At 40.6% G+C, this 25426-nt stretch overlaps 2 protein-coding genes across 5 annotated transcripts; one reads left to right on the top strand and one right to left on the bottom strand.

Moving 5' to 3' along the window:
• The first annotated feature begins 253 nt into the window (after nt 1-253).
• On the top strand, nt 254-2245 carry LOC117822854 (transmembrane protein 42-like). The gene is made up of 3 exons (XM_034697780.1): nt 254-500; nt 1109-1255; nt 1349-2245. Exons 1-3 carry the CDS (start codon nt 342-344, stop codon nt 1490-1492), a joined length of 450 nt encoding a protein of 149 aa, XP_034553671.1. The 5' UTR covers nt 254-341; the 3' UTR covers nt 1493-2245.
• A 764-nt stretch (nt 2246-3009) lies between these two features.
• On the bottom strand, nt 3010-24349 carry zdhhc3a (zinc finger DHHC-type palmitoyltransferase 3a). Of its 4 annotated transcripts, none has more exons than XM_034697467.1 (8): nt 24243-24306; nt 24138-24170; nt 18415-18835; nt 18153-18277; nt 17889-17985; nt 17622-17703; nt 15243-15373; nt 3010-4632 (listed from the first exon to the last, which is right to left on the bottom strand). In XM_034697467.1, the coding sequence occupies exons 3-8, from the start codon at nt 18754-18756 to the stop codon at nt 4426-4428; spliced, it is 984 nt and encodes a 327-aa protein (XP_034553358.1). In that variant the 5' UTR covers nt 18757-18835; nt 24138-24170; nt 24243-24306; the 3' UTR covers nt 3010-4425. The 4 variants fall into 4 exon arrangements, with proteins under 4 accessions (XP_034553358.1, XP_034553357.1, XP_034553359.1 ...); XM_034697469.1 differs by lacking the exon at nt 3010-4632 and adding an exon at nt 6994-12155; XM_034697466.1 differs by lacking the exon at nt 24138-24170 and having other exon boundaries at nt 24243-24349.
• Between the last annotated feature and the right edge of the window lie 1077 nt (nt 24350-25426).

Below are 25426 nucleotides of genomic sequence, written 5' to 3' on the forward strand. Positions count from 1 at the left end.
TTTTTATTCTTATAAACAAAAGTTATTGCACAAGTGACAACAACTAGTTTATGTTTTTAAAAAAAATATGAATTTAAGTTTTAGAAGTTGTCTAGCACAGACAGGATAACGATAAAGTATACAAGAGTTATTAAACAAAATGTCAAAAACAAATGTATGTATAAAAAATAGTAATTCAAATGTTTTGTAGCTGTTTGGTCTACTGTTATTGGACAGCGATGGTAAAGCATGCTTTTATTCTGAAAGTCTCCACCATAAGCCATCCTGTCACTCAGACTTGACTCTGAAGAGTTGTATTTGTAGCTCCTGTGTTTGTAGTTTCTTCACACCCTGTAGATGAGATGTCAGGGTCTTTGTACGCGTTGTTTGCGGGGTTTATGGGTGCTGCAGCTTCGCTGTCTGCCAAACTGTCCCTCGGTGCAGACTACATGAGGGACATGTGTGAGTCCGGGATCAGCAGCTGGGCAGAGACACACGGAAGCACTGCAGTCTGTGACTGGGTGAGACTAACTCCATGACATTTCTCTCTGTGTTTATCTCTGCTGTCTTTTTTTTTGTTTGTTGAAAAACTCTAAAGTTGTCCCTTATAATGCATTAAATACCAATCTCTTTGTTCTTTTCTTTATCTTGTCTTATTGTAAACACCAAATAAGGAAGTCAGAGGCTGTATTTGAATGAGAGAGGGTTAAAACATGAGTCCTGAACCTGGGAAGTGATGCTGTATTTTGTGCACAATGCATACAATTGTGATGTATTGATAATATAATATGGATAAATATGATTTATTTACATTATTATCTTCTGTTCCATAAGCTGCTAAAAACTCCTTACTGTAGCTTTAAAAGTGTTCTCTTGTTTCATTGCACAGAGGCGAGTCTGAGACTAGTTAATCTGTAGTTTTTATGAAACAAACAGGATGAACTTTATAGCAGGAAAAGTGAAGTCTATAAATATTAAGTTAAGAGAGACAGATTTATAGTTTATTCATAACCATGCCATGATACAACAGGTGCAACATATGTAGTATAGTACATACAGCGACATTAAGTCTGTATACATATATGTGACTCTTGTGATCTCATGATGTCCCCTGTGTGTGTCTCTGCAGCTCCACATCCCTCTGCGGCTGCTCTGTGCCATCCTGCTCTTCACCTGTAACGCCGTCATGTGGACCTTCTTCTCCAAAGCTCTCCGGCACTGCTCGTCTTCAGCCAGAGCCACGGTCACTACCACCGCATCCAACTTCATCTCCTCAGTAAGCTCTCCTCGTTCCTCAGTGTCCCTGTTTAACTCTTATACTCACCTGACATGGTTTCACTCTGAACCCACTGCCCCTGTTTGTGTCCAGGCTGTCCTCGGGAGGTTGATATTCGGAGAGACCCACGCAGCTCTGTGGTGGGTCGGCATCTCTCTCACTCTATGCGGACTTCTGGTGCTTCATGGATCCACATCTCAGTCTCTCCCACAGGAGGAGGGCAAAAAGGACACGTGATGAATCTTTGCCTCATGAAGAGGATACAGCTGCTGCTACTGAGCCAGAATCACAAAGAACTGCTGTATGGAAGCATTATACCAGCATTATACCAGGTCATGGAAAAGGGTCTTAATATGATGTGCATTACTGTGTCCTAAACTAGTTTCTGACACTTTGCACAAGAAGACATGAGGAGTTTTTCTTTTTTTAATTTGATACTAATGTCTCTAAATATCCTCTAAATGGAAACAATGCAATCAGCCTAATGACTCACTACAGTATGTTTTAGTTCTTCTGAATGTTTCTGTCCTGTTTGTAAAATCAGAGCACCAAGAGTTGTACAGACAGCAGACCAAAGAGACAATGTTTACACTTTCACAGGTAAGGTTTTGCTGGTGGTTACATGTGAGCGGGTTAAAGTGAAGCAGCAGAAGATTTTCTTTAGCATTCAACACATCCACATAATTCAGAGCAGCAGTTGAGCATTTTCTCCTTGGTGTTGATGTGTTGGAATCAGAAATAATGAGAAAGTGTGAGGATGTGAGCGACTTTGAAGAGGACTAAACTGTGAAGGTTAAACAAACGAGTCAGAGCATCCTTAAACTGCAGCTCTTGTGGCTTGTTCCTGGTCTGCAGGGATCAGTATCTACCTAAAGTGTTCCGAAGAAGGACAACAGGTGAACTGGTGAAATGGTGAACTGGTGACAGGGACACGAGCAGCCAAGGCTCTCTGATGTGTGCGGGGAATAAAGGCTGGATTGTGTGATCCAACAGAAGAGCTACTGTCTGTTTTGTATAAGGCTGTGTGGCTGCAGACAGCTCAGGGTAATAAAATAATAACTTTTATTTGTATAGCACCTTTAAAAAATAATGTGAAGAAAACTCTAACAATGCAAAAAATAAATAAAAAAAGAACAAATGAAAATTAAACAGAATAAATTGATAAATCTGTACACTAATACACCATTGTTATAGAGGTTTAAAAAAATAATAAATATTTATTTTTAAAAAGCAACAAAGGTTAATAAAAAGGTCAGAGAAAATAGAAAAGGATAGATTAAGAATGTTAAAATTATAATAAAAAGGAAATAAAACAGTAAGTAAGTAAATTAAAAGGAATTAAAAATAAAAAGCATTAAAAAGGTTAATTCACAGCGTGTAGATGCTGACCCCTGTCCACTACTGAAAACACCTACAATGAAGACGTGGAGCGATGAAGGCCTGGAGGAACACATCAGCAATGATCTCTATCCACTTCAGCACCTGTAGGATGAGCTGCACAACTAAGTCTGATCCATGGAGGCTGCACCTCATGACTTCCAGGACTTAAAGGATCTGCTTCTATTGTCACACCTTCAAAAGTCTAGAGGAGTCTCATCAGGTCAGGAATCTTTTTAAAAGGTCAAATTAGCAGTTTTACGTTAACACCTTTTGTATACGACGTCAAACTGATGAAATAAAGACGTCTGTCATTCAGCTGTGTTTTTGGATTATTATTTAAAGCCGAGCATTTAAAGAAAGGACAGTTCAAAGAGTACACTTATGAAAGAATGCATTTATTTCAGGGTTTAAAAATGAAAAACAAACAATGACAGTCTTTGTAAACATAAAAAAACATGAGTGGTCCCATGAAAACCAGCACCCATTAAACAGTTAAAGCCCTTATCCATCGCCGACTTTACAAAAACATCTCATGAAGTCAGTATCGTCTACATCGCATCATTATCAGAGCTACAGACATGAGAATGGCAGACAAAGACGCCTGACTGTAATGTAAGAGTGGTTGAATATACAGTATCATACATCATGTTTTCTCCCACACAAGTAAGGCACAATGTGAATTCATCTCCTCAAAAAAGGCATCAGAGACGTCAAAGTGGTTAAAAGCAAACACTGCTCAGACATCAGGTCACACCCGAGCTACAGTTAGTGGTGTTAGCCTGAGACAGCTCACTGACACGCTGCACGCTGCATCATCTCCTCAGCTGCACTCTGGAGACACTTTGGTTGTTCTAACAGGAGCTCCCAGTCCCTCCGGCTCCTTCAGCTTTGTTGGTTTTAGAACCATTCTTCAGCAAATACTGCAGGTTTGGAAGCACAAGGTAAGTTCTGTCTGCAACAGCTCAAATTTTACGAAGGCTTGAGATACAGTGTGGTGAAATATTTACAAATAAGAGTTTCCAGCCCTGTACACGGAGCACGACCGACATCATCACAGATATATCGGTATCTTTGTGTTTGTTCTGTTATGTGGAAGACTTGTTCACAGGGTATGTTGTGTAGAAAGCAATGCTCGGGTGGATGTGTAGCTGTTACTGCAGAGTATCATCTAGCTCCATTATGATTAAATTACTCATAGTGGCTTCACAGTGACTGAAAGAGCTAAATCAGCCAATCCAGCTGTCAATATTACATCCAATCCCATGTCTACATCTTTGTTATGGATTAGAAACACTCTGCAGCTGTTTTACTTCCTCATACAAGAGAAGCACGAGAGCCAGCTGTTCGGAGGTATTAAAAACTTGCTGCACCAAAGTTATAGCTACTTTTGCTACCTACATTTTCTGCAAAGTTTTAATTTTCAAGCCTGATGTTTCCTCCCTTTCACACTCCCTCAGCTGAGTAGTTGAACTCCCACAGCTAACAGAACGACGTTGGTCCTCTCTGGAACGTCTCTATAATAAAGTCAAGTTTTCTTTGAGTTTTTTCTTTAGGAAGGCAGCCATCTGAATGTCGTTGCATAGCCACATCTGTGCAAAATGTCCAAATGGAAGAATTCCACTTTCATCCCGGTTAAAATTTCTACATTTCTCATTGATCTCGGAATCTCACATCAGACCAGCCCCAGACACTCTGCAAAGAAGATGCAGTACTTTCACATGGAACGGTCTTAAGATTAAAAATAAAATAAAATCTGAACTCCAGGTTTCTCACTGATCTTGAGTTTCTTGTTACTCTAGTGGTATCTCGATGACGTCCTCCTCGATGATCTCCCCCTGTGGGACAGTGACGTGCTCTGTGGGGCTCTTCTTGCAGCTGAGCCCTGTGAAGGGGCTGCACCAGGTCAGAGAGAAGGGGCCGCCGAACGCCGTCTGCATGGCCTCCCGACACGGCACCTTCCCCCACTTCCCCGTCTCCCCCTTCAGACGCTCGATCCCCTGAGGAAAACAACGAAAGGGTCTGAGGTGAAAGAGGCCGAGCCAGGCAGGAGAGCATGCACTTTATATCACAACGAGAACAAAAAGGTAATGACGAGCTGCAACAACACATGATGATGATGAAGGTCTTTGGGCCTGTTTCTCAGACAAATCAGACCTGAGATGTGCAGAACGTGGGGCTAAGAGTCATGCACATCTGTTTTGACACAACTCTAACCCCTGGTCCGTGTTTTAGAGATAGCTTAGTGGTGTATTGCGCCAAGTGGCTGTCCAAGAAATCTGTGCTCCAGTATTCTGTTATTTACATGTTAGCACTCATCAGTGTCTGCAGCCACCATACCTAGGCTGTCAGCAGGTTCACTGCTTCTCTTACATTGATTTACTTGTACAAGAGCGTGCATAGGAAGCTTTTCCCTGCAATGATGAGCAGCAGTGACGGCATAACTAGTTTAAAGTTACTTGATTTAAAGCCGTTAATCCACTGCTTGCTCTCTCTTTGGAGATCTGAAGGAGTAAACATGGAGTCCGTTATATTCCAGCAGCTCTATTTGCATCTTAATGATAAAATCAAACCCACTCAGCTACCATCACAAACACGGTCTCATTCTGCGGGGAAGTGATGATGAAAGGTCTCTTTTTTTAATCGATTGATGGTAGATTCATGGAGGGAACATCTGTTATTATTGGGCATGAACTAACAGAGACAGATTTTGTTTGGGTTTAAAAAATGCCAAAATAACCAGGGCCCGTATGCACGTCCAGCAATTAACGATGAAAGCGGGCCGTTTTTACTAAAGTGAAAAAAAATCGATTAGCTGTATGCATGAGCCAGGTTAACGCCCCAACAAAGCATTACATTTAATGGCGGTAGACCCCACCATTACAGGTGCTAACGGCAGGATTACCCCACCTGTTAGGCTATTTTGAGGATGGCGGTCATGGTGCTTCTACTGTGCGCTCAGAAACACCACACGCATTCACCCAGTTCAAGGTCTTAAACCAAACTTTCCCTTTCTCCTTGTTTGTTATCTTTGACGATTGACTTGCTGATAGTAGCTGTTTGTTTATTCTATATTCTTGTAATAAAATTTCCGTTTCTTCCGCTGAAATGTATTTTTTTCTTGATCTTCCCTCAGTCAAAACCGGTACCACTCGCCATGTTTACTGTTGTTTATGCGTAGTAGGCATGTGCAATTTGAATTTGTTGGATAGGGGTTTTCCAAGAGGTTCCCTGGACATATGACGTTTTGCACCAGCCTCGATTTCATGGCGAAATTAGTTTATTGGTCAATTATTTGCAATCGTGCATGCGGCTAACGCTACGGCAAAATGGGCTGTTCTATAACGGTACGTTAAGACTAATGGTCCCATTTGTTTAATGGCTGAACGTGCATACAGGACCTGTTTTTAAAAAGTTAAATTGTTTTTTTCATTAATTTACAGCGAGCGATTATGATGCAACCTGAGGATTTTTTATTTAGAGATGCGAAGAATTGGTGTCACTTTTATGTCTGAACATATCTTAATCCACGCTGGTCTGGTCTAATGTGAGGCTTCAGTAGACTGAGTTACACAAACCAAGGGGGAACTGTGTCTAGGACGACTGTCACTGTTTCTTGAGGTCTCCTTTTTTACAGTGTTTGCTTTAACAGCCAACATTTCTGTCCGGATAGTAAGTAAGTAAAGAATATTTAGATTAGCGTTCTATTAAAATATTCTGTTCTCTCCTTCAAATACTTGTCTGCACAGTTTGTCCTGAGAAACATGCCCAACACTGTAAGAAATGACTCACATGCACTCTAAAAATAAAGAATAAACCCCAGTGGAGGAAGCTAAATGATCCAAACAGGTCATGCATCCTGCTCCACACAGAACTCACTCACTCACTCACTCATTCATTCATTCATTCATTCATTCATTCATTCATTCATTCATTCATTCATTCATTCATTCATTCATTCATTCATTCATTCATTCATTCATTATGTTTGGTTGAATCTGGAACAGAACAAAAGGCATGAAGCACACTCTGGCCTTCAGGTTGAAGTCTGCATGCTTGTGATGTGTTAAGCGTAATGGGACATCCAATGTGACCTTTGTTGCAGCTTACCTCTTCTACAGTCTACTAAGAGTTGTCTGCTTCAGAGAGCTTTTGGCAGAGTGAGTTATCAACCAAAGCAAAATGCATGAGTGTGGAGAGAACAGGTGATGGGAGAGGCAGGTTACAGACGGGAGAGTGGGGGAAAAATGAAAGACAAGGACGGGGTGAAGTAGAACAATGAAGGGAGAGGGCTGAATGCAGGAAGAGTGGACACTGACGTCTTTCTCAATCATGGGAAATAATTACAAGCAAACACAGTCTTTGCATCGCAACCGAGAAGTATTTATTCTCTGCGCATGTGCTGAAATATCTTCAGAATATTTAGAAAGAATTAAAATTTCAGTAAAAAACAAATCATCTCCTCCGTCACTCTCACAGGAACGACTTGGCACCATCATACCAGCAGTGTTTCACATACATCACTACACTTGCCTTCACCTGCACCATGCATTCAGATAACACAGGATACATACAATATCATGTAAACAAAGAAAGGAAGGATAAAATACACAATTCAGATAAGAAGGAAATCTCAAAAGAAACAAAGTGCAAGATAACTTTTTAAATCATGAATGATCAAAGTTTGTGAAATGTTTTGAATGTCCTGCTGTAAAGCTCCACATCTTTACAACACTTCTGTATTTATACATCTTTGTTAAAGCCCAACCAGAGTCCCTTTTATGAGGAATTCCATTTAAAAGATAACTGAATAATAATGTAGCTGAGGGGTCATTATAATCAAAATGCAAAACACGATTTGAGCTGAAAGCACAGAGGCTGATTCACCGTCAAATGTTGGAGCACCAAACACAAACAGGGAGTGTTTCTGTGATCGTGTGGGCAGCAGAACCTTTCCTCAGAAAAGAGACACGGGCCATGTTTAGAGTTCTGATGTTGACAGCCTCAGAACTCTTTAAGAAGGCAGCGTGACAAGAGAGACAAGCTGAGAGTGACACTCCGTTTCCTCTCTGAGTTGATGTAGAAAAACACCCGATGGACAACGAAAGAAAGAAATTTGATTCTGTTTGGTGGAACAAACTCAAGAGTACATCTACCCTCAAGCAGAAGCTTTGTTTACGTCGAGCATGTATCAGAGAGGAATCAGGGAGGATGCTCCACACTTAGACAACATGTATTGTAACCATTAAAGTCAGTGAACACTCATTTAAACTCAGTCATTTAACCATGTTTGCTGTTAAATCAGAGATACTTCAGTCATGTGATGCTCGAATACAACACCTTCAAAAGGAGCACTTTTCAATTGGTATTGGGTTTAAAGTAGGGATTCATTGCAAGAATATTGCTTAAGAATTGCACGCAATGTTACATACAGATTCTTGAGATGGGCTGGTTTAAAAGTGGGGAAATAAAGCAAGGGATGTGGGCATCACATTTGTATGAGACAGAATTTGATCAGAAAATAAACCAGAGTTTGATCTTAAGCAAAAAAAATCTGTTGTCCAATGGGGTTTGATAAAATATTCTTCAACCACAGCTGATCAAATATCTATAATTATGACTGAAAAGTGCTTCTTTATGTGTTGTATTTGGCACCATTTAAAAAGGTTATCCTCATGGTGCGTCCCATTTACCTCAGAGGTCAGATACCAGAGCTGGGGATGACGTCAGATCTGAAAATTGTTTGGCCATTAGTTCCTGTTTTTATTAGCATTGTAAGCCAAATACAGGCTATAACAACATACTACGGGCGACTGCAAATACACTATTAAAGGCCAGTTTTGCTTTTTTTACTGTTGATGCAGAGAGAAGCCCTCTTGGAGTAACTGACGCGGCACCGAGTTGCAGAGTAGGCCTTCCGACTTTAGGGGGCGTTCTCGGTGACGTATCCGAGGGTCATCTAAGAATTTCCGACCTCAGAGATTGAATGGAGCGCACCAAAAGAAAAGGATCCATTTTCAGAAACCTCCCACAGGCAGTGTTGTAGTGAAAACCAAGGACTCGAACTCAAGTCTGATAAGTCCTGATTTGCAGGACTCGTGACTCAGACTCGAGCACTGACTGCTTCAGGACTCGGAGGATGAAGAGCTCTAATAGTATATCAGTTTCAAGATAGGGTGTGTTCACTTGCATGCTTGTCTTACTCAGCTGCAGTTCTTGCCAGGATCCCTTTAGAGGTGCCACAATCTTGTATATACTTTTACAGATTTTACACTAAATGCACACAAAAGCGGTGCAACATGTTTGATATGTTCAACGGGGACAGCTCAAACTTTGACGCCTGTCCAGAACACACAGAGTAAAGTCAGGAAGATATTAAAGGTACTGTTCTGTCTCACATCCAAGTTCTTCTTGGATGACCTGGACTCAACTCTGACTTGAATACGGTGGCATTCAGACTCGGCTCAGACTCAGGGTTTTGGTGGCTTGACTACAACACTACCCAAGAGAGATCAAGGACCCTGAAACTTCATCCACAGGGACCTTATTATGTTATTTTAGTCTACATCAGGAACACACTCAAGAGACCAGTTTGCCCATAGATTGATAAACATGGACCTAGCACCATGACGTCACTTCTCCACATAAAGAATACTTTGTTAAGCCTCAGGTTTGGCTTTCTGGATGTCACATTCTCAGGTTTTGGAGCCAGATTTGTTTTTAGATTTCTAAACGTTTGGACTCATTTTGTCGACCAGTTGAGTCCTCAGACAGATCGCAGGCTTAAGGCACGTCCTCGCTGGCTTCACTCTGCAGACCTGGGGCTGTGTCCACGTTGTATATTCAGTCTATGTTTCTGGAGGTTTAAAGGGTCAGTTCACCGAGGACACACATTTTTTACTCACATCTTGTTCTCATGAAGCCATGCTGATAGATTCGGTATAATGGAGGAGAATGGAGGAACTCTGATCCAGAGTGCACATCGAGAGATGATGGTTTGCGTGTTAAAGTTAAGGGAGAATTTCAAAGTATGATGTTTTGAAGCGTATGCTGTATGTCGGAGTTCTTTCAGTGTGTGTCTCAGGTGTTCTAGTGAGTGCACACTGCAATAGCTCAAAGTGTAGCGAGTGTATTGGTTTAACTTCCAGGCAAAAATGTCTCCTTACTGGGGTGCTGTTGGCTTAGCAGTCTAAGTGCACGCCCCATATACGGAGGCTATTGTCCTCATCACAGCCGCATGTCTTCCCCTTCTCTCTGCTCCCCACATTTCCTGTCTCTCTTCAGCTATCCCATCTATTAAAGGCAAAAAATGCCCAAAAAACATAACTTAAAAAAAATATCCTTACTCTCGATATAACTCACATTTATCTGACAAGTCAAAAAACAAATCTCCTTTAAGATAAATAAGATATTACAATCTAACAAAAATAAGGCCTGAATTGCTTGGAACAAGTAAAAATATCATCCAATGCAGCGTGCAGTTTCTTTCGATATGCTCCCTGAAGTAGGTAAAACATCTTTCAAGACACTTCTTGAGAAAATGTTGCCCGCTGCATAGGCAGATGTTTTTCCTGAATGCAACCAGTCCAGGCCTGATATTTGGATTATAATATCTTGAAGAAAATTTGATTTGTGACCTCGTCAAGTTAAGGTGACTTATATGAAGTGTAAGGAGACCACTGTGACCAGAAATAAGACGGAAACACTCACTAAAGATCTGAACTGTGCAGTGCAGATTGCATGGCAGTGACGGATACCTGCATGGATGAGCAAATTAATGTTGAGTTGTTAAAGTGACAGGAAGGCTTTGGAACGCTACGCATCAGTATCATTTAATATTATTGTATTTTAAATTAAATTAGATATGTCCTCCCTCCACGGTCAGACATGTTGATGTAATTGAACTATTTTAACACGTAATGTACACATTTTTAAAAAAAAAAACGTATCTAAACAACAAACAGCTGGTGCTTGGTGTTTCCTCTAGTAAGATGAGGTGTTGATTTTAATTGATCCACACCGACTCTTTTTGTTTCGCTTACACAGATCTATGACGTTTGTTGAGTGTTTGAGGGTGGGAGGGCTCAATTTGGGGAACAAAATTTGAGCAAAGGAACCTTTTTATTCATCAGTCAGGACGTCTTGGTTGATTCAAAAGGATGTGGGGTGTGAAGAGCTGTCCCTGTCCTGCTTATTTAGTTTAAATCATAGACTGTATAAAATATGGACGTAGCATCCGTGACGTCACCCATCTGTTTCTGAAGAACTGTTTTGAGACGGCGGCAGCCATATTGCTTCTGTCGAGCCAGGGTGACGTAAAGAGGTTTGAGCCTCCTAGCCAACAGCTGCAGTGTTCACACAGGCAGCTGTGCCTCTCATTGGAAGACTCGTAATCTCAATATCTTCGAAATTGCCGCGTTAGGAAAAAATTCACCTCCCTCACAGTGAGAGCACATCGAGAAATGAGCTATTCAGACTACACTCATCCTTTGTACCAGGCTGTAAGCATGTTTATTTCTGCTGTAAAGATCGGCTTTTCCCATTCATGTGTATGTGACTTCTGGTACTTCCGGAGCCAGCCTGAAGCGGATCCTCGATGAACTGCAGCTTTTAACACTTCCGCATTGACTCATATTTTTAGACCGGAGGGTTGCCGCTTGGTTTTAATCAAGATATTTATTATGCAAAGTGAGACTCTCTCTCTCTCTGATGTCGTTGTCTGCCAATCCTAGATCAGAGCTGAAATGTTTTGCTCTAGTGTAGTTTCAGCCTTTGAGTCTAAATATTGTTCATATTCTTGGTCGTCTGTCTTCGTTAAGTGGATATCTCTTGGTTGTAAATGATAGCTTGGACTGAACATCACTCGGAATCTGGGAATGTTAACCTTTAAAAGGAGTGGACTACTCATTTCATGTGTGGATACTTCATGACCATGACCCCAAACTGAAACTATAAGCATGGCCCGACAGCACAAGATAAAAGTGAGAAAACAGCTTTGTGTGGAATTTAGCTGAACGTGAAACTTCAACAGATAAAAGTGTAAACATGAAGAGAGGAGAAGGCTTCTGACAACAACAGAAATAGAAATGGCTCAGAAAAAAATGACAAGTTTATCACAGTGTTTGCAAACATGATTCACAAACTAAAAAAGTGTTTTCTTTTTCTCTGCAACTCAACTCACCCAAAGGCAACACAAATATAAACGTATAGCGCACTTAGTTGGCAACACAAAAAGCAGATGGAAGGCGGTCCATGGCTAGCGTGGGAGATAAATCATGTTCAGCGTTTGGAGCAACAGACTGCCATAGCTGAGCTCTGTGGGGCTGAGCAGGGCCTCCCACTTTGGTTCTGACACGGCCCGCTCTCACACCACATACTGGTAGGTCTCAGCCTTCCCGTGGTCAGGGGTGGAGAAGGGACTAAACCACAATAAGGAGAAAGGGTGTCCAAATACCGCCCTCATGTTCATCCACTTAGTTTTTTTAGCCCATCTTCTCTCTTCCTTTTTCAACTGCTCTATGCCCTGGAAACAAGAGACAACCACACTTCAGTTGGTGGGCTTTTCTCAACCAGTCAGTGATCACAAATACTGATTTTTAAAGCCCACTAAATCAAAAAAGAAAAATGTATCTGACTCAAAAACTCAGTGATTGAATGATTTTACTTCAGGCAGAGCAGCTTCTGTCCTGAGCAGAGGTCTTCACAGGTCAAAAATGATGGAGCTGAACCTTCATCTCTCTCTCTCTTTATTGACAAAGAATATAACATCCCTTTCTTCAGTCTGAGATAAATATAGAAGGAACACTTTTAGGTTCCCTGCGCCTACTTCAATGAACATCTAAAGATAGCATTTTTTAAAGACATTTTGAAGTTTAAGATCTGACGGTTAGATTTTCAGGAATGCTATGCTTTAGAGTTCGGGGTAGTTTGTGAGTTACTGAGAACAAACATTTTCATCTGATTGTTTCAAAGTAGCTATAGATTTAAGATGAATAATTAATCAGATTAATAGAAGAAGAGTGTGATTTATCTGCAGATACAGAAACCACCACAATCTTTAGGTAGGTCATCCTAATGATTGAAAGTGAATATTTCAGTCTCAATATTATCTTTTTAAAGGAAACCCGTCTCATGAAACCTTTTATAACTTTAAGCAGTTTTTCAAACATGGTTGCATGTGCTCAGTAACAAGTATTGTTTTATTCTAGTATTGTGAAAACTCTAATATTGATATAACAGGGATGCAAGGCTACACTTAACTCAAGGTGTGATACAATACCAAACTGTAGGACACGAAACGAAAGACACAAAACAAAAACAGAGCGTTACAAAAAGAAACAAAATGAAACATCGTCGTAGGATTCGATATGAAACGGTAACATACAAAATGAAAAGATACGGTAGGATACATTGGGATATGAAAAGAAACGGTACGATATAAAAATAAATGAAACAAAACGGTACGATAAGAAATGAAAGGGTACGGTAAGATGCGGGATGATACGATACGAAACAACAAAATGCTACGATAGTAGAAGAAACAAAAAGGAACAGAATGATACGAATGAAATGGTATGGTATATGATACGAAAAGTAATGTAACGAAACAGTACGATACTATAAGAAACAAAACGTTTCGAAACCATACGGTAGGATACGTTGCAAAACGGTACAATACAATAAGATACAAAATGAAAGACACGAAACAAGAACAAAACGATACTGGAAGAAACAAAACGAAACAGTACGATATAAAGAAATGGTATGGTAGGATACGATATGAAATAAAACGTTCCTTTAAGATATGAAATGAAGTGAAGCGGTGTGGTACAAAAAAAAGAGACAAAACAAAAGGATACGTTATGATACAACAAGATATGATACAATACTGAATGTCACAATGATGGATTCTATAATGGACATTTTGAAGGGTCTTGGTAATCCAGTTAATGTTCATGCCTTAAGGAAGGGTTCCTCTCATAAAACTGTTAATAATGAAGCTATTATTTCGCCTTTTTAACTTCCTTACAAACACGCTTTTATTTTGAAAGGACACTGAAGGTACTTCCAACAGATGTAAAGTTATGGGAGCAAATGAAAGCAGCTAAAAGAACAATCTGCAGTTGAAAGGGTTTAATGTATTAACACTCTGAAGAGACATAAGCTCCTATGTTGTTGTAACTTTGTCCTAATGTTGTCTGTTACGCCTCTCTCTGTTTCCTGCAGAGCTGGTGTAACGATACTACTCATATGCTCATCATGGATCTTTACTTCCTCATGCAGGTATTACACATAACTCTGAACAGACATGGCATGTGTTGTAAAAGAATGAGACCTGGGCCGAACCCATGTGACCAAAGTAAAACAAGGATGCCTGTAAGTGTCTCAGATTCAGAGTCCAGGGTTGACCTGTGAAGACCTCCTGTCCTGCTGATCTCCCTCTGTGTGGTGATCAGTAACCTGTCCTCTGCTGGTTTAATAATCAAAAGACTCCCATGAATCTGAGTTGCAGACAAAAAGAAGTTTAAAGCAGGAAAAGGAGTTTGGTTTGGTGAGCTCCGAGTCTGACACACTGGCACATCTACAGCCTGTGTGGTTATAGGATGACACCAAACTAGACAGAGGGGACACTGATTCCTTCACCCACTGATACATGACAAATGTAACTGTCTGTGATAATCTATATGCATCTTTAAATATATCACTAAGACTTTAAACACTAACTGCTACATCTAAGGCTGCAGCAACAAGCAGTTTTTTTCAAAGCAGCAGTAGGGCACATAAAGGTTTGATGTAACGCTTACAACACTGTTTTGTGTTTTGCAGATACTTTTAAACAACTGTTTTCATCAACGAACAAACTGGAATTTATAACAAGTTATTCTACAACCTCAAAACCATAAGAGTTGGGATGCTGTGTGAAATTTTTACATTTGTTTAAAACATTTAGTTAGTGGAAAATCGAGAAAAGATAACAAATCAAATGCTGAAAACTTTTTTCATTTTTTAATTAAAAATATATAATAATATATATAAGTTTATATTTGATGCCAGCAACATGTTTTAAAGTGTCCACGTTTTAATGCAGTGATTTCCACTACAGAGTCATGTCTGCTTTTAATGCAGTGACTTCCACTTCAGTACAGAGTCATGTCTGTTTTTAATGCAGTGACTTCCACTACAGTACAGAGTCATGTCTGTTTTAAATGCAGTGGCTTCCACTACAGAGTCATGTGTTTTTTACTAACCTTGTTAGTTACGAGATGTTCCTCCAGGTCTGTTTTTAGCATCACATAACTCTATTGGAGTTTTGTTGTCCCTGTCCAAACTATTTTGAAACATATTTCTGGCACCAAATCTAAAATAAGCAATCAAATTCTGCTTGTATCAACCTTTTTGCACAGTCTCACACCTTTTTTTAAGAATTGGGGTTGTACATCAGGCAGCAAAATGCAAGGAAACTTAACTATCAACAGTTTGAATCAGAAATAGAGGGTAAAGGGTGCTCATGTTAAAAAAGCAAAGGAGCAGCAGCAGGGAAAAGGGCAGGAGGGAGTCGTGAGAAGAGAAAAGGAGGACAGGACTGTTGGTCACTACATGGATCACTTACGGTCTCGTCGGTGCAGATGGAGTGGACCTGGGTGCCGAACATCACAGAGGTAAAGATGAGGAAGAGGAGACCCTCAAAGCACAGGAGTATGAGGAGGATGACTGTAGCTGGAGGAGAGAAGGAACTGCACTCTGGGGGATGGAGGGACATGGAGGTAGAGATGTGAAGGGGCATATGAAGAAGTGCTACACACCAAGTTAAAGACACTACAACAGTCTACTGGGAATCAACAGCACTACAGTGAGGGTGTGACTATTCAAAGCAGTGGTGTGATATGTCAATGTGTCACCTACTGAGGGGGCTTTAGTAGAAGGGGGGGTGAGTGAGAGTTCAGGATCAAGATGATGTGGTTGGATTGTTCAGCAGGTTGGAAGAAAAAACCTTGAAGGGTATTGAATCCCTTTCAAGTCAGGATCAGGGGCCTCAAATAGAAGCCTGGGGTGAGTTCATAATGGGCTTGAAATGTGCATCCTAATTTGGGTTTCATGAGAAAATCACCAGGAAATGTGGATTCATTGCTGCCTAGAGGAAAACTGTCTTCTGCTACATTCAATCTTAGATCAGAGACATCTGAGAAGCAGGTTGAAATTAGTGGCAGCACTGCTCAAAGACCTGAAGAGCACCAGAGGACACACTATTTTTTTTTGAAGATATATTTTTGGGCATTGTCGCCTTTATTGGATCAGACAGAAGAGAGACAAGAAATGTGGGGCAGCGAGGACATGCAGCTAACGGTCGAGGCCGGGAGCCGACCAATGACCGCTGCAACATGGAGCCTCTGTATGTGGGGCATGCGCCTAAACCGCCAGGCGTAAAAGACACATTTTATTGTGAAATGTAGAAATAGTTTGTTTTGGAGAGGAGGAGACCTCTGCGAGTGACTTGGTTAACTTAACAAAAAGAGAAAGCCTTCACAAAGAAGAAGACGGGTAAGACGGGTAGAAGGGTAAAGAGATTTTAAGTCCCTGAAAACAAGCTAAGCACCTGGAAATAAGCCAGAAGCAGCTCGGGATGTGGGATCTAGCAGACTTAAGCAAACTATTAATGTATTTTATTATTGTGGACCAGTAATGCCTAGGCTGTAGCTCCCGTTAACAGAATCTACCATCATGCTATAATGCTTTACTACCCTGGATGCAAACAAACACAGGTGACAGATGTCGCCTCATAGCGCGGCGTAGTTTGTCAGTATGTTGATCTAGTGGAGATAAAGTTGTATGTAGGCTGTGTCTGATTAAACTGACAAATAACCACTCCACCAGAGCAATGAGGAACCAGCACAGGCAGCCACACTCTGCAAACCACTTTCACATCATTAACCTACAGACTCTGTGATCCCACATTTAGACGTTTTATATACATTGTGTTCAATTGGACTGTTATCTGAGTGTTTTCTTCAAATAGTGAGTTAAAGTGGAATAAAAATTTCAGATTAAATGACTAGGTAACTAGCTGCTTTGGAAAATCCGTTGTGGCAGCTAAGCTGGCAACCTCTCTTGTGTGACTGGGCGATCATTTGATAATGATAATTATCGTGATATAATTTTTCTCGATATAAATATGACAAATGTTCGACAAAAATGTGATATAAATGAACCTGTAATTACACCCCCCAACCAATAAAAAGGGAGGGGCGCTAGTGAGCCTTAAACGCTAGTTGCCACCAAACATTAAACAGAAGAATACAGCTTGAACAGCCAATCATGTCTAATGGTGAGAGGAAGGCGGGGCTTAAAGAGGTTCTGAGCGGAATGTAAACACAGCTGAAACAAGCGACACGGAAGAAAACTCAAAAACCTCCCAGCTCAAAGCAAAGTCGTTAGACTGACACTGTGTCGACTCTGCGTTAACTATTAACTTAATACACTTCATTAAAAATACTTTCAGGATGTGGGTAAAGGAAGAGCTCGGAGACAACTTCTGCTGTGAACACGTTTAATGTCGATCACGACCGTAGTACAAGTGAACACTGAATAACTGTGATGCATTCACTGCACTGTGGGAAACAACATCACTCTGCCAGTAACCCTTAGTAATCTTAAAGGGGAGAGCACAACTCAAAACAATACTCTACTAAACTGATACACAGTACACAATTATATATATATATGTTGTAAATTTAAATCAAATTTGATATTTATCGTGATAACATAATTTTCAATACTGCCCAGCACTACTCTCTTGATGGGTCCCTAAAGTAGAGCCTTATAATTGTATCTGTCTGTTTCAGACAGGAGTGGACCTCAGTTAATGATTCAAGTTTGGTTAACACATCATGAACGACGAACACTGAAGGAGGATTTTTGGGGGCAGTCATGTGAGTTTGTACATAAAAGGAGGTACAAAGGTGTGTGTGAGTGTGTGTAGAAAAACACTCACTTGTCCAATCATCTTCAAAGCAGTTGAGGAAATGGAAGACCACCATGACCAGACAGTGAAGAGATATAAGTGCAATATACATCTAGGATAGGGCGATAAGAAAAAGAGGAAGAGCTGCAAATGAAGAGGACACACTTTCTGCATCTGTACTGCATGAAACATCATCAATTTAGCATCCGACACCTTCTTTAAAGAATAGTTCTGTTTTTTTTTTAAGATGAATTGTAATATATTCCAATCAATAAACCATTTTTAATGCATACTCACTGTGAAAAGCACAAAATACTTCTGGTTGTTCTCCCCGACACAGTTATTGACCCAGGGGCAGTGATGGTCCATCTTCCTTATGCAGCGTTTACAGACGCTGTGAGAGAAACACAACGAGACGTGAGTTTAAAGAATAAAATCATCTGTCTACTTCATCAGGCCTCTACAGCAAACACAATGTGTATATAGACAACAGTGTAGCTGCGCATGTGGGATTGTGAATGCTAATGCATCAGTGAGAGTTTCATGTCCTGTTTGTCCTACCTGCAGTGGTGTGCTCGGTCAGGCTTGATGCTGCAGCATTTGGGACATTTGTAGACCACCTGCCCTGGTTTCAGCTGAAGGCTCTCTATGTATTCCTTTGTAGCGTTTCCTTTTGGCACCGCTCCCTGGCAGGAAACATGAAAATAATCTAAAGCTTATATTCAGCATTACTAAACAAGTATAAGACCTTTTACACAGGACGGCACAGCCTGTCACGTCGTTTCCAATGTGTGCATTTATGACTCAAGCTGGTTTCACTCACAGGGTCAGTGCACATGGCTCTAAGGTGAGAAGCGAGAGCGAGGAAAGCCAGAGTGTTGAACAAGATGCCGTTCACAATGCTGTACGTCAGATTTTTGGAGGGCAGCAGCATCACAAACAGCACCACGAACTCTGCATAGAACACCAGCAGCCAGGTGATGAAGGCGCACACGATGCCACAGGCGTCCCTGATGAACCACATGGCGGAGGCAGAGGAGGATGTGATGACATCTTTGGAGATGGGGATGCGCTGCTCGGTCTGCAGGCAGGTAGTTCCTGACCCGGTCCCTCCCAGCGCACGCGCATGCTCTACGTCTCTGCATCTGTGCACCGGGCTCTTCATCCTTCATCTAAGCTAGTCCCCTGCTGTGGCAGCCTCCAGACCCGCTGTGCATTCAGGTTTCAGTCTCAGTCACCGCATGCTGGAGGAGAGAAGCAGGAGGGTCGCACGTTAGACGCTCGTAGAGAAGGGTTCAACCTACCATCAGTGTTCCTACTCTTATCCTGACAAACACACAGATGCCGAAATAAAACACAACGTCCTTCATCAGTAATACTTGGAAACATAAGCTAACATCTTCAGCAGAGGTTACATGTCAAATAGTATTTTTGAGTGATCAGCACGTGCACTGAATGGCGTTAGATCAATGGCATTAGGTCAGCAATTTCATAACTGAAGCTTTATTGGCTAAAACTGGTAACATGCATCCCTGCTTTTCAGACTAACGGCCAAATTTCACCAGATCCATGTCCAGTCCGTCTCCGATCCGTCACAGCGCCGGATCTGGTTTCTATTCTAGTCAATGTGTTAACTTCCACTGGATCCGCTCCGTGGCGTTCTGGCTACGTCTCTAATCCGACAGGTCGGAGTCCTCCAGATCAGATACACAAGACTTCTGTTTTTGCCAGATGCCGGAGCACGACGCATCAATCTCAACGGAGCAGATGGAGCGGGACATGAATTAAAACAAAATTAAAACATCCGGTTAATTTTCAGAATAAAACACTCTGTGTTATCACCAGATCGTATTTCACTTCACTACAACAACAAAAAGTCATGATGAACGGAGCCAGGCCTGGAGTCAACAGGTCAGAGGTTTTCAGAGGACCATAAAGACAACATGGATGAGGAGAGGAGGGGGAGAATCCTTGATTCAGTAATTATAGCGGGGAAAACCTCGGTCACATGACTCCAGCTGTCTGGCGGTCCTGCTCCGTGCTGTGTTCTGAAAACACAGCCAGTGGGTGTTGTTGAACGAGAGAGCACAGAGCCGGACCGCAATGGATCGGAGACAGACTGGACATGGATCTGGTGAAAGGCTGCATCTAAAGTAACTCCTGAGGTAAATCCTGGATTGAAAATTAAAAAGTAAAATAGCACCAAAACTGTAAAGTCATGGTTTATACCTACTTTACCTTGATGGAAGCTCTCGCCTTTGAAATCATGAACACATGAATCAAAACCAAACTTTGTGCTGCTCTGTCCATGTCACATGCTAATTTTGAGATGAAACCAGTAACAGGAAATGCTTCTTCAAACTAAACTTTCCTGTTCTACGCTAAAGCATGTCAGTGTTAGACGGCCGACGAAACCACCTCCCTTTGATTAAGCAAGACCACATTGGAGGCCTAGATGATGTACTTAATATCAGCACTGCTGTGATCCGGTTGTGGGCACAAGACTGCAGGCTGAGATGATTACAGCAGTGCTTATTTTTATCTTACAGAGTGAAGAGCAATAACTTGAATTGGGTCATTATTTTTTGCTTCACCAGCTCGACTAGTTTCACAACTTTTAACTGGAGCTCGTCTGGAGTCATGCAAACCGTTCCTGCTGCTTTGTTTGTGTCCATGGCTACAACATGATTTTATGTATCTGTGTTTTCATCTTTTATAAGATACAGTAAGAGTCTGATTGATAAACTAAGACAAACACTATCTGCTTTAATGCTAACTGTATTCAAAGCACGGCAGGCTGAGTCCTGGTGATGTCAAGGTATGCCTCTCGTCCAATCAGAAAGCTTGGTCAGCACTAACCGTTATATAACCATGCTTGCATCTCTTCAATTAGGCTGTCAGTAAAAAAAAAATGTTACAACACAATTGAAACACTTTCCAATCTTATCGCTGTAAAATCTAAGTGTTTTCTTTTCTTCTTGTGGAAATTGAAAACACTCGACTTAATTAGTGGCAAATAACAAAATAACATTTTCACTGATGGCTGATTCTGATGTTTATTTTTTGTTGATTGTTATTGCTTATTGTATTGTGTTCTCAATTATTCTTTAATTCCAGTGCCTAAGAAAAATTAGAAAAACATTAGTGAGCACTGTTCCCCTCACCTTCATTACAGCATCTTCGAGTGAGAACACATTCAATCGTAGCTTCCTTTAATTTCTTCTTCTTTGGCTTATAATTGATTGTCAGTGCTCACACAGCGCAACAAATACAATGTTTGTCTGGCAATAAAACTGTCATGTTATAATTGAATTAAATACACAGACTGCTAAAGGTTAGAGAGGCACAAACGCATCTAAAGTATGAATAATGAATCATTAAAATTGTTGAGCTCTTGTGTTATCTAAAATATTATTATGATGTGTGTTTCCAAAAACCTCAGGGCTTATTATCAATCCATCACTAAACTGATGTGATGGATCAGATGTACAGTGTGTCTATTGGCCCCTTCAATGGTGAATGATTGATTATTTTCAGATTGCATGAAACAACACGGCTGAAATCAGCAGATACCGGTTATCAGATGAAAGTAAACATTTTGTTGTTCAAGCATCATGTAAGCATTCAGACATCCCATGACAGGAAACCAAAGGTGAAGGGTGATATGTTGTGTTGGCCTGTTAAAGCTCTGTAAAACTCAGTACTGTGAGCGTCTACTGCAATCAATCAGTCAAAATGACCATTTCAGGGCGTGGGTTTTCAGGGCGATTTTAATGGGTAAATCGCGCACCCATTAAGCAGTCGGCCCGGGTTCGATTCCAGTCTGCGGCCCCTTTTCCCGCTTGTCATTCCCCCACTCTCTCTCTCCCTGTTTCCAGCTCTATCCAGACTCCTCTCCTCTCTAATAAAGGTGTAAAAGCCCTGAAAAATATAACTTTGAATAAAAAAAACAGCATTTCAGATAACCACAATGTCAATATTTCCATTCATGTGTATTGGGCTTTCACATCCAGGAATCCATTCATCATCATTTATACATCCATAATTTGGATGCATAATTTTAGTGGCATATCATTGGTTGAAGTTGAGAGCTTACAGAGTTACTTGTCATACCGGCAGAAGACAAATTTCACTGATATGGTGACGCATTAAGTGGGTTAAACTAATGGAAACTAATGGCTGCATGGAAGTATTTAGAGCAAAACAGCTATTTGCAATGCTTGTGAAGCACGGCTGATGAGAGGAGAAACAAAGCAACACTCTTAAAACTACAAATTAAATTGTGCCAAAACCATCCTCCCAAACAGCACCAAGACTTTCTGAAAAGTCAGAATGAAAAAGCTTCAACAAAGCTGAGAAATATAGCAGCAATCACCAAAAGACAAAGGAGCTTAAGAAGATAAGTATGGAATTCATTGCTCTTGATAACCAGCCTTTCAGTGTGGTGGGAGCCTAGACTCTATCGTAAAAGGACTCTGTGACGTCACCAATTTGTTTCTGAAGCCTATCGTCTGTGGTCCCCATATTGGAAATGCTGACTCAACATAACTTTAGTCGATCTAGCATGATTTAAAGAGCCAGAGTAGAGGCAGGATTTGAGCATCCTCGCTAACAGCTACAAGGTGCTCGCCTGTCAGTCAAGAATGCAAAACTTGTAATCCTAAAATCTTCTAAACTGATAAGTTATAAAAAAATCCATCCCCCGAAAAAACAGTTTTTAAACCAGGCTGTAAACATGTTTATTTCTGCTGTAAAGATTGTGTTTTTTGAATGGGTTTGTATGTGGTTTCCGGTGCTTCCAGAGCCAGCCTCAAGTGGACACTTGAGGTATGCAGGTTTTTTTTGCACTTCTACAATTCTACAATTTCATTAAGCAGACACTTTTGTCCAAAGCAACGAACAACACAAGCAAGAATTTAGACTGGAGGGAAAAACCTTAGTAAGTGCGACAAAGTGCTTCAAGTTGATTGGCCACAGGTTCTGCCATCTAGTGCCAGAAGAAATGCCAGGGTATTTTTGGTTTTGTTTTTTTAAAGATAATGTAGCCACAGCTAATCACAACAAATAATTCAAGTCAACAATATCATTCAACATTCAACAGCTTCAATATTCATTGCTAAAGACTCAATAAGAGCTGGGTTTTAGACCTTCTGATTCATTCTACCTCTGAGGAAAAAGGAGAAGGGTCAGGTAAAGTCCCCAAGTGTTCCCTGAACAGTTGAGTCTTCAGACATCTCCTAAAAGTAGAAAGGGACTCTGCGGATCGTAAGGAGTTAGGTAATTCATGCCACCAGTTGGGAACAACAGAGGAGAAAAGTCTAGCTAGAGATTTTGAGCCATGCTGGGCTGGGCACTTCAACATCATCACTTCCATAATTTTCTCACTGTAGGAGGTTGTCGCTTTGATGTAAGATGCAGGCTTCTGTAGGGTAATGATATGTGTGATACATGTGTTTGAAAATATCAGCATATCAGATAGCGGTCAAAACCATAGACTGTATAAATAATGGAGGTAGTATCCGTGACATCACCCATCTGTTCCTGAGCGCTGTTTTGAGGCCAATCATCGGCGGGAGCCATATTGCTGCTGTTGTGCTAGTGTGACGTAAAGAGGCGGGCTTTGAGCCTCCTATAGCCAACAGCTACAGTGTTCACGCCTGTCAATCAAGTCAGCTGTGCCTCTCATTGGAAGACTGGTAATCTCAATATCTTCAAAATTGCCGCGTTAGAAAGTATGTGTCGTTCAAGAAATGAGCTATCCAGACTACACTCATCTTTTGTACCAGGCTGTAAACATGTTTATTTCTGCTGTACAGATCAGCTTTTTTGAATAGGTGTGTATGTGGTTTCTGGTACTTCAGGAGCCAGCCTCAAGTGGACACTTGATGAATCCCAGTTTTTTGCACTTCCTATTAGACTCGTATTTTTAGACCAGATGTTGGTCAAAACCCAACACCATGCATCCCATCTCATCAGTGAAAATACAGCTTTGCCTCAGAGAGATTCTGTGAGGGATATCTGAAGTATAATCAATAATATGTTTGCTTTGCATGATATAACAGCTTGCCTTTAGCAGTGTGTACTCTGACTCTAAGCCACATAACCTGCAGCTCCAGCCAATGACAGATCCCTGAATCCAGAGGTCTCTGCTCAGTATAACCTTGCCACAGCATCAACAACATTTACCTTCTGTGCACCGTTTATAAGCATATCCTCCTAACACATGTTATATGACGGGCTGTGGCAGGATTCAGAGAGCTGATTTATGTCAGCTGGGTCAGCTTTGATTTGCAGTAAATATGTGGGTCGTTAGTTTCCTCCCTGTTCCACTGGGTCAATATATCTGCTAGGTAAACATGGCTAGCAGTGTCGTTTAAAGGCGGATAAAGCTTCTAAGAACATATTATCCTGTTCGTGTGAGACAGTTTAAAGGCCTTTAAGATCCTGAATCCTGAATCCTGACACATTAATTAGCTTCACGTTACCGTCCGTCCATTAGCTCAGGCTAGCTGCTTCCTTCAGGTTTCAGATTGGACAGCTACTAACCTGTTAGCACAGTCCAGTCAGCGTCATTCTCTCCTGTCAGGAAGCAGGGAGCGTCAGTCTGTAATCTCTGTGGATTTATTATCCTTATATTCCCACAAATCTCACCTGAAACACGAGCATCCTCTGGACGCTCTCGCAGATCCAGCCCAGTACCCGGTTAGCAGTTCCCTGTCGACGGCGTGCTCACGCCCCCTCAACAACAAAGATACGTCATGACGTATGGATATGAACCAATGAGATTTCAGAAGTTTTCAAGAATTCATGACGCTGGAGAACATGCCCAGACACACCCACTCCAGATCCTTATGCTGTTCACAGCCAGGAAATCACAAGTTTTATCAGTTTAGATGACTATTTATCATCTATTATTATTTTATTAATTACCAGATTCTATACAAAACATGTCAAACAAAGATAAGGTGGCATCTCACGTATCATATAACAATGAGAACCATAAGAAGATGCCCACTGGCAATCTCTTTACAGATTGGCACTGCTATACTGCAGTAAAAAAAAAATTGATTTGATTTGATGTCTTCATTTCGAGCATGTAAAAGCAAAATAGAAAAAAAAACACAAGTAAAAAAGAAGAAATAGTTATACAAAAACCCAAATCAATCAGTTCCATTAGCAAGCACTGAAACATTTTACTATACATGTGGGAAAAGGAGTAGGAAGAAGTTAAAACTTATCTAATCCTACCCCTTAATACACTATTTTCTGTCATTATATGAACGCATTCCCACAAAACAAATCTTCATAACCTATCTTCATACTTACTATTAACAATAATAATAATAATGATATAATAATGATACTAATAATAATAGTAATAATAATAGTATTAATAATAATAATAATAATAATAATAACTGTTTTAATAGCACTTTAAAAACAAGTTGAAGATTGCTTTACAAAAACAACAAGGCAAGTAGCATAGTTAAATTAAATGAACAAATACATTTTATTTAGCAACACTATAAGATCTCATACATGCATCATATATACATTTTTTATTTTTTTATTTTACTTTGAGTTTACCAGGAGTATTCCCATTGAGAAACAAATTCTCTTTCAAAAGGGAGTCCTGGCCAAGACAGCAGCATCAAAAGTTTGACAAAGAGAACAAGACAAAATAACATACTATAACAAGTAACTATTACGTACATTTATAAATAGCAAGAGAAAAAGAAAGAGTACAATAAAGAAAACATAATGATATGGCGGGTTTAAGAGCACATTTTAGAGAAACTCAGTTTGCTCATGTCTCCAGGCTGTCCAGCTAAAAA

This window comes from Notolabrus celidotus, chromosome 12 (assembly GCF_009762535.1).
Source record: "Notolabrus celidotus isolate fNotCel1 chromosome 12, fNotCel1.pri, whole genome shotgun sequence".
In the NCBI taxonomy this organism is placed as follows: domain Eukaryota; kingdom Metazoa; phylum Chordata; class Actinopteri; order Labriformes; family Labridae; genus Notolabrus; species Notolabrus celidotus.